Here is an 8,409-nt window from a genome sequence, read left to right as displayed (position 1 = left end):
TTAAAAAAAAAAAAAAATATATATATATATATATATATATGTATTATTTTCATTTGTCAGTCAGTCTGGGTCAGAAGGCCAGAAAAACACTGGGAAGACTGCTGACTTGGAAGATTTCCAGGCGATGGTAATTACACCCCTTATACGGAGGCTGAATCGCAAAACGTCATTGCTGTACTAGCTGATGGCTCACAGAGTGCTGCATTCAGGGGTATTAACAGTAAACTGACTGGCAGGAAAAAGTGTGTTAGGAAAAAGTGAAGCAGCAACATAGAATTGGATTTTTTTTTAAGTCCACAGTCAATACAACCATCCTGTAAGAAATGTTATAGAGCTTCATGATGCTCTCTGCTGATAAACGCAATGGAGATGCTGATTTTAGTCTTTTTTAATTTTAATTAGACTCGGCACAGAATAACACTGTTTAGGTTAGAAAAAGCTGACCATGGCGTTACTTTGCTTGATTGGCAAACTTGTCTGACCTGACCCAGAACATTTGTGGGCTGTTGACAAGAAAATCAGACCCAAAATTACGTGAAGACACCCATCAAAGCAACTTGAGTTTCCGCTACACCTACACACTGCCACAGGGTGATTGCCTGCCATTCCATGCAGTATTTATGCAAAAGGAGGTCCAACTATGTATTAAGTGAACACAAATTAATACTATGTTTAGAAGGCATAGATTTGTCCTTGCTGCATGGTGGTGAGGAAATTAGTCCCTTTGCTTCACAGGAAGTAGGCCCTGATTCAATTCTTCCACGTATTAAAAACTGTCTGTTGAACACTAAAAAAGGTATGTTGTTGCCTGTGTATGTGTGGCCCTGTAATGGATTGGTGAATTGTTCAGGATATACCTGACAGTAGCAATGACAGGCTCCAACATCCCTCTGACCCTGCACAGGACAGAGTGGATATAGAAAATAACATTTGTGCCGAGAACATTCCTTTATGATTTATCTGATGTAGTATTCAATTTTATTTTTGACAGTGAAGTTTTGGCATTCATTATATATGGTCAAACATATTTCAAAGCTACTTTATTTTTCAGTAGGAACTTCAATGCCTGTCTAAGGATTCTACATAAAAGCCTGTATACAGACGAGCATCACAACATCCTGCTATTCTCCTGCTATAATTGAAGACTCTTCATTAATTCTTTTTATTGCTACTTTATTTTCCCAATAAGTTCATTGGGTAGACGTAATGAGACATTTTCACTCATTTATAGGTTGCGGTCGGCTCAAAGGGGTCAGTAAAGCTGTCAGGCAGCAACAAATAATCCAGATCACTGCTGCTCAGGAACCTGTGTGTTAATTGTCTGAACAAATACATTTGTATTGACTTTTAGTAAAAGTATAACATAATAGACGTAGGACGCTAAACTTTAACAACCTATACCTTTATTTTTAGTCTATGTCATCCATAGTGTCTTACTGTAAGTAAAAGTGTCTGAATATACATTACAAGTAGTCATGGTTCACTCTGTTTATATTGCTGAATATATAAATACATAAAAAAAAAAAATAGAAAAAAATCAGTCATATCTCATGCAAAATTACAAAAATAGCTACAAAACTACAAAAAATGTGTATACTTTTTTAATTTGCTAAACTTATCAAAGTGAAAAAATGTTTTCCTTTTTTTTATTTGTTTATGATCATGTGATCATGTTTCCATAGAAGGGTAAATGTGGGACTGTAAAGTGGGTCAATCAGATGCAACTTCTTGACTTTATGAGGGAAAAAAACAGAGCTTATGTTCATTCAACACAAATATCTAAACATGAAGACATCTGTTCGGATTGTTTTCCTGTTGACACATTTGCTTTCAGGTAAGTTCTGATTCAGACACTTTAAATGTAAGTATTTCCTTCCTAATTTGTCAAATGTAAGATAAAATGTTTTTGTTCCCAATTTATTTTAGCTCAAATGGATCTTCTTGAATCCTTCTCGTCTGGAAAAGAAGACAGTGAATTTATATCTGGTGTTATTGGTCAATCCGTGACTTTACCATGTTACTATAACATGACGGATTTCATTTGGATCGCATGGTACAAACAAATAATGGGAAAGAAACTGCAGCTTATTTCGAAAATGTTTAGATACCAACAAAACAAGATTTTTTTTCACAAATTAAACACCAATTCTCATTTCAATGTGGAAAGTGAAAAACAAAAGTATCACTTAAAAATTTTAGACCTACAAGAGTCTGACTCTGCTACATACCACTGTGCCTTTAGCTTTCATACGTCATTAGATTTTATAAAGGTCATTACAGTCAATGTAAAAGGTTCAGATTTAACCATCCAGGCTTCAGTGGATCAGTCGTCCTCTGAGAACCTCCATGCAGGAGACTCTGTGACTCTGAACTGTACAGTACACACTGGGAGCTGTGATGGAGAACACAGAGTTTACTGGTTCAAAGACTCTGAAGACTCTCATCCAGGACTCATTTACACTCATGGAGGCAGGAAGGATCAGTGTGAGAGAAAGAAGAACACAAAAACACACAGTTGTGTCTACAATCTCCACATGAAGAATCTGAATGAGTCTCATGCTGGGATCTACTACTGTGCTGTTGCCTCATGTGGACACATACTGTTTGGAAACGGGACCAAACTGGAATTTGCTGGTGAGTTTTACCTTTAAATGTTAAAGTTTTTATATAAAACAATAGTCAGATAAATTTAAAATAAATCAGTTTTTTTCTTCTGGTGTTGGACTCTGCAGCTCCTCTGAACTCTGTGATTCTTCACACTTTGGTTGGATTATTGACCATCATGAGCGTTCTTGTTGTTTTTCTGCTTTTTCTTCTGTGGAAGATCAACAAGAGAAAAAACTGCACCTCCACAGGTACACAAACTTATTTCACTGTTAAACAAATATGTTCTTGAAGTAAAACTTGTGTTTCATAACCAGAAGAAAGATCACCTGCTGCCCCCTTAAGAAGCTCAGAGGTGAGATTTAACTCTCGTCATGTTCATCTTGGATTCACACTAAATTAACATTTTGATTTATTTTATATAAAATTGGTTTCAGGTTGAGAACAAAGACACAGAAAACCTTAATTACGCTGCTTTAAATGTGAAGAGGTCCAACAGATCAAGAAGACAGAAGAACGACTCCAACACAGACTGTGTTTATGCCAGTGTGAGACAACAGAACTAAACCTGCTTTGATTTATGATTGTTATTTTCTACAAAAACATCATGACATCTAAAACAACAATTTATATGAAGATGAGGTTCATCGACGTAGAAATTCAGCACACAAGCATCGTCGGAGTGAGTGAGAAGGATGCAGAGGAGAAGGTCAGATGGAGTGACCTGCTCATGCGACCGCTAAAGGGAGTAGCCAAAAAACAAAAGTGAATAACTGGGTGTCAAATGGAAACATTCAGAAAAATAAAACTTTGCTGACAGGTTTGTCAACTTTTCTGATATTTGTTGCATTTTTGGTACCTTTATGACAGAATGTCCAATTAATAAAGTTGTCAAAGCACCATCTATGTTCTAAACATGCTTAATCTTGGGAATGCTGGAGCCTGTCCAGCTACTGATGGGCGAAGGCGGGGTACACAAAACCCAATACAATGATCAATAGGAACAATATAGAGAAACCAACCCACCTATGGAGCATGTTTTTGAACTTTAGGAGGATGCCAGAGTGCCCAGAGTAAGCACAGGGGGAACTGCACATAACAGCATCACATATGGCCTGCACTCTTTCTTGGGGGGATGTGGCTCAGCTGGTGTATTGATTTGATTTTATCGATTTAATTTAAGAATTAAAAATAATTGAATATGACAATAAAAAAATGACAAAACATGGATTCATCAAACCAATTTTAGATATTAATACATTGTTTCGTGCTAGATCCCAGGTCAACCAGGCGGCTATAGAGCTTGCACTGTCCATACTCACATCCTCTTTGCCACCAGGGGCTCCAGACTCTGGTCTAGACGGCTGCCTGGGGTGTGGATTCTCTTGATCGGCCTCTCTGCATGGTCCTGGCTGGAGGCTTGGTGTGACCCTTGTGCTGTCCAAGGCATGTTTACATTAAAAATGGGGTCATCTGGACCCCACAAGATGGTGCGCTGAATCCCTTTAGACCTGGAAACGGTGGAAAATAGCCCAAAAAAGAGCAATAGGCATGACACCTTTTAGGTGTTATAAAGTCCGTATTTGTCCTAAAAGAGACAATAACAAGTGAATAAGGAAAAAAAGTAACAAAAACGACGGAGTAGGTGTCACCAGCCATCCTCCCGCAGACCAGCCGGGACGAATTCCCCCACCCCAGCCCTGGACCTGTCCAGGTCTACACTGCCTTTGCCCAACAGTAGCTGACACAGGTTCTGCTAGCCCTATGACCCCAAAAGGGATATAGCGGGTAAAAAAATGGATGAAAAGTAAGCAAACTGACATTTAAGAAAGAAAAAAAATGCAAAAATACTGATTTTTTTTTTTTTTTTTTTGCTTGTTTTTTTCTCTGCTGGCATAAATGTGGTGTAATTGCATTATTCTATTGCACTGTTGTTCATAAACTAGACTTACTCTTGCTTATGGCATCAGTGCTGCGACATAAAGGTTGGTTTCAATATTATGTCTATCAATGATCTACATTTATATATAATTAACCCTTTAACACCTGAGGCGTCACCGGGGACGCTTAAACACAAAATCTTTAAAATACTGTAACTTTTCTACCGTTGACACAATCAACGTGATTCCAGAAGGAGAAAAGTGGTGTGAGCTGGTTTTCTCCTTCAGATTCTGCTGGAATTATTGTGTTATCAGTTAAAATCTTACAGTAAATCAAAGAACAAAAATACTGGAGCTTCTGTGTTAAAGCGTTAAAGCTAAAAAAATCTGTCTTTTATTGTTGTCATTGTCGAAGTGACAATAATAAAGAAGTCTAAATCATAAGTCTGAATCCTGACCTGTGACTTATTAATTTTATATTTTTTAATCGAAAATATTTTTAACGAAATAATTACTCATAAAATACTTATTTTGAGGTATTTTCATCAAAATTTGTAACACTGTGGTGTAATATTAAAAATATCAAGATATAACTAAAAAAGTGGATTTATGAGGCTTCTTTTATTATAACAGACATCCAACCTTTATTTTTACACCACCAAGGGGAACACTTCCAATCTCAAACAATTAAGAAAAACAAGCAAAAAAAACATAAAGTCCAGAATGCTCAATTTACCACAACAAAAAAACAGTAGAAACACTTTTCTGTGCAAACCAAAAAGAATTGACCTCATATTTCCCATTAACATCAAGATACATGTGAATCAGATTTTATTACAGAGTTTGTTACAACAGCAAAGCACTAGAAAAGACATAAGTGGATTTATAGTTTTCTTTTTTCTTTTAAAATTTGAAGCTTGGGATGAAGCAGCTGAGAAAGAGAAGAGAATAAAAGACAGTGACAGTGGGAAAATTTAAGAACTTAGACTGTTTTTTTTTTTTTTTTTTTATAAACATTTGCTTTATCATCTGTACAAAATAAAGCGCTAATAAACAGACCGTAAATTTTTACCTTTATTTTTTTTTTGCAAAAACTGAGAAATAAATGATGATTTCTCCCTAGTATTCCGATTTTCTAAAATTTTGCTTTTGTGGGTGTTGTGAGATGGAACCCTATATAAAGTCTTGGAATCTTCACTTCAAATATGGCTTTTTTTTTTTTTTGGAACATTTGTTCCCACACCATAGTAATAAATAGTGTATGATATCCATCAACCGGCTGTCTAACTTTATGAGGATGCTACTAATAAAGTTGTTCAAACTGAAGAATCGCATTTTTAGTCATATTTAGACAGTTTTAGCTTCCACATAAATTAAAAGCTAATTCGCCAGTTGATACTGAGAGAATGATGGTTGGTTTAACGGTTCTTTTTCAGATTCTTTGTTGAATGTGAATGATGTGAACTGAGCTCAGCCTGAACCACGCTGTCTCTTCCTGTCCATTCTCGCCATTCTCAAGCAAAACTTAAGATCTTTATCGTGATTATTCAAACCACACAGCCCTGTGAGTCCCTCTATCAAACATTTCTTTGATCCTGAGAGATGCAGACTGACAGCAGTTGAAAAAAAAAAAAAAACCTGAGCTTTATTACACAATTCACACAATTCTGACAGAATACATCACACAGGTCTCCAACTCTCTGCTTTCTGCAGGTCGTCTTCTTTTTCTGGATATTGAAAGCTTCAGAGATGCAGAGTTCAGATCAGAAGAGTCTTCAGTCTGAAATACACAAATTCAAAATTAAAAGTTATCAGCACAAGAAAACTACTGAAGAATCAAAAACTAAAAACAAAAAGCTTCACCTTCAGGCTGTCACTGTGCAGCTTTTCCTTTGCTTAAAAATGAGAGAGAAAAAATTGTAAAGTTTCAATACAAATCTACACAATTGTAAAATACAAATTTGCCTTAAAATCTCTTGCTGATCATACCTTCACAACAGGAACTAAAAACAACAACCAAACCAAGAGCAACTGCCATGAAAAACCCCATCAGAACAGCCAGAATCAAAGCCAGGAGACTGGAATAATTGTGTTGTAGATAATCCATCAAGTCTGTAAAATCAGAAAATATCGTAAAGTTCTGTTTCATACGACATTTTATGGAGAGTTTTTCAGCCCTCAGAAAATTAAAGTTAATCCAGTTAAACATTTAAAAGCTACAACAGGATCTATGAAAGGGTTGAAGATCCATTGAAATGTTAGTTTTATAGGATATTTAGGGGATCACAGTTATAAGAACAGATTTTTTTAAGACACTCACTACAAGACTTACCCTTCTCTTTATCATTGGACTCATCCCCTGTGAAGAAAACACATAAGGGGAGTAATTGAATTCATAAAAATTAAACCAAAAAAAGAGACAGTTATGATCTTACCTTTAATGATCAGTTGTGTAACATCTCCAATGATTGTATGTCTGTTTGCATAGAATCCACAGAAATACAGTCCAGAGTCAGACTCATTCACTCCACTGATTTTCAGAGACACAAAGCTGTTGTTGGAGCTCATTGCAAACTTTCCACCTTCAAATCCACGACAGAGTGAAGGATCACCACCAGAACCAAACATGGAGGAGATACAGCTGACTTTGGAGCTGTTGACCACTCTGAACCAGTCAGTCTGAGAATCATATTTGGTTAAGTTAGAGCAGAACAGAGTGACATCTTCACCAGACTGGACCTCCACAGTCTGAAACTCACAGACGCAGCCTAAAACAAAGCAGACAGTACATGTAAGCAATTCAAAAGTCAGTTCCTGAATAAAAAGAAACTTCAGATTTTCTGCTGCAGAGTTCATCAGAGTACTTACTGCGGCTGCAGAGAAGAGCTGTTATTACGATGAGGATCCTCATTCTGTGTTGAACAAGATTTCCTTATCTGAACGCTTTATAGTCAAGAAGGCGGTTCCACTGGGCGTGGTATTTTCATTATCTACAACATATCAAATGTGTATGTAGTATGGAAAGCTTTGAAGATATCTTTGATGCTGTCCTTCTGCTGTCCGTTCTCTTTATATTTGCTGTTAGAAATCCTTCGTCCTGCATGTGAAGTCTGCCAATGCTGTCACTTCTGCTTCTGCTAAACTGCTCCTTCAGTTCTTGTTTTCAAAAGATAATGTTACGCCCCTGCGATGTCCTGTGGTCTTGATGTAGGACCCAAACTCAGCATTTTACTGTCTGCCAGTTGATGTGAGGGTTGTCTATTTGAACTCAGGTCAAACTCAAGGCCTCCACGGTCTTGAGTTTGACCAGACTTCTTCTGTTTTTCCAGAAATCCTTCCTTATTCGCTGCTGATGACCTGAATCCGGTCTGTTTGGCCAATAAGGAGCTTCAATGGCAGGTTGGTTGGAAAACATGTATGACATCGGCCCTCGGGGCCTGGATTTTAACACCCCTGCATCAAGATCAATATAAACGGGCGCTATAACGGGCCGATTTGAAACTGAACTCAGGTCATTGATATAGAAATATGAAAGTTTAGTTGGTGAATTTTTAATCCACAAAGCAGCACGTGTTACAAACTTTTTGTACTTAATCTCACAATTCACTAGATCAAGGGTCTCAAACTCGCGGCCCGCGGGCCATTTGCGGCCCGCAGGATGATGATTTGAGGCCCGCGTCTTCATATGAAAGATTACTGTTCGTGCGGCCCGCAAGGTTGATATGAATGACAGTTGTTGTGTCCAGAGCTGAACGAACCAATCACAGTGAGGTATATGACTCTAGAGGCGGGACATCGGCGGGCTGTCCAGTGCTTCTGTCTGTCATTCATTCCTCCGATCAGCTGGGCGGAGGAGGAGCCATGAAGCACCAAACGCGATTCGCGTGACAAATTCGGGTGCCAAATTCACCTGCCCCGCGCAGTT

At 37.6% G+C, this 8,409-nt stretch overlaps 1 protein-coding gene and 1 long non-coding RNA gene across 2 annotated transcripts; one reads left to right on the top strand and one right to left on the bottom strand.

The window, feature by feature from the left end:
- Positions 1–1,931: 1,931 nt before the first annotated feature.
- LOC112139548 lies at positions 1,932–3,170 on the top strand. Its single transcript, XM_036210752.1, has 4 exons — positions 1,932–2,634; positions 2,733–2,855; positions 2,922–2,959; positions 3,042–3,170. The coding sequence occupies exons 1-4, from the start codon at positions 1,932–1,934 to the stop codon at positions 3,168–3,170; spliced, it is 993 nt and encodes a 330-aa protein (XP_036066645.1).
- Positions 3,171–3,738: 568 nt separating this feature from the next.
- LOC112139538 lies at positions 3,739–6,845 on the bottom strand. Its single transcript, XR_004947351.1, has 4 exons — positions 6,817–6,845; positions 6,474–6,596; positions 6,348–6,379; positions 3,739–6,264 (listed from the first exon to the last, which is right to left on the bottom strand). It is a non-coding gene; the product is annotated as an uncharacterized LOC112139538 (long non-coding RNA).
- Positions 6,846–8,409: the final 1,564 nt, after the last annotated feature.

This window comes from Oryzias melastigma, unplaced genomic scaffold (genome assembly GCF_002922805.2).
Source record: "Oryzias melastigma strain HK-1 unplaced genomic scaffold, ASM292280v2 sc00231, whole genome shotgun sequence".
NCBI classification, from domain to species: domain Eukaryota; kingdom Metazoa; phylum Chordata; class Actinopteri; order Beloniformes; family Adrianichthyidae; genus Oryzias; species Oryzias melastigma.
Note: the sequence above shows the minus strand (reverse complement) of the source record. Positions and strands in the feature narration are given on the sequence as shown.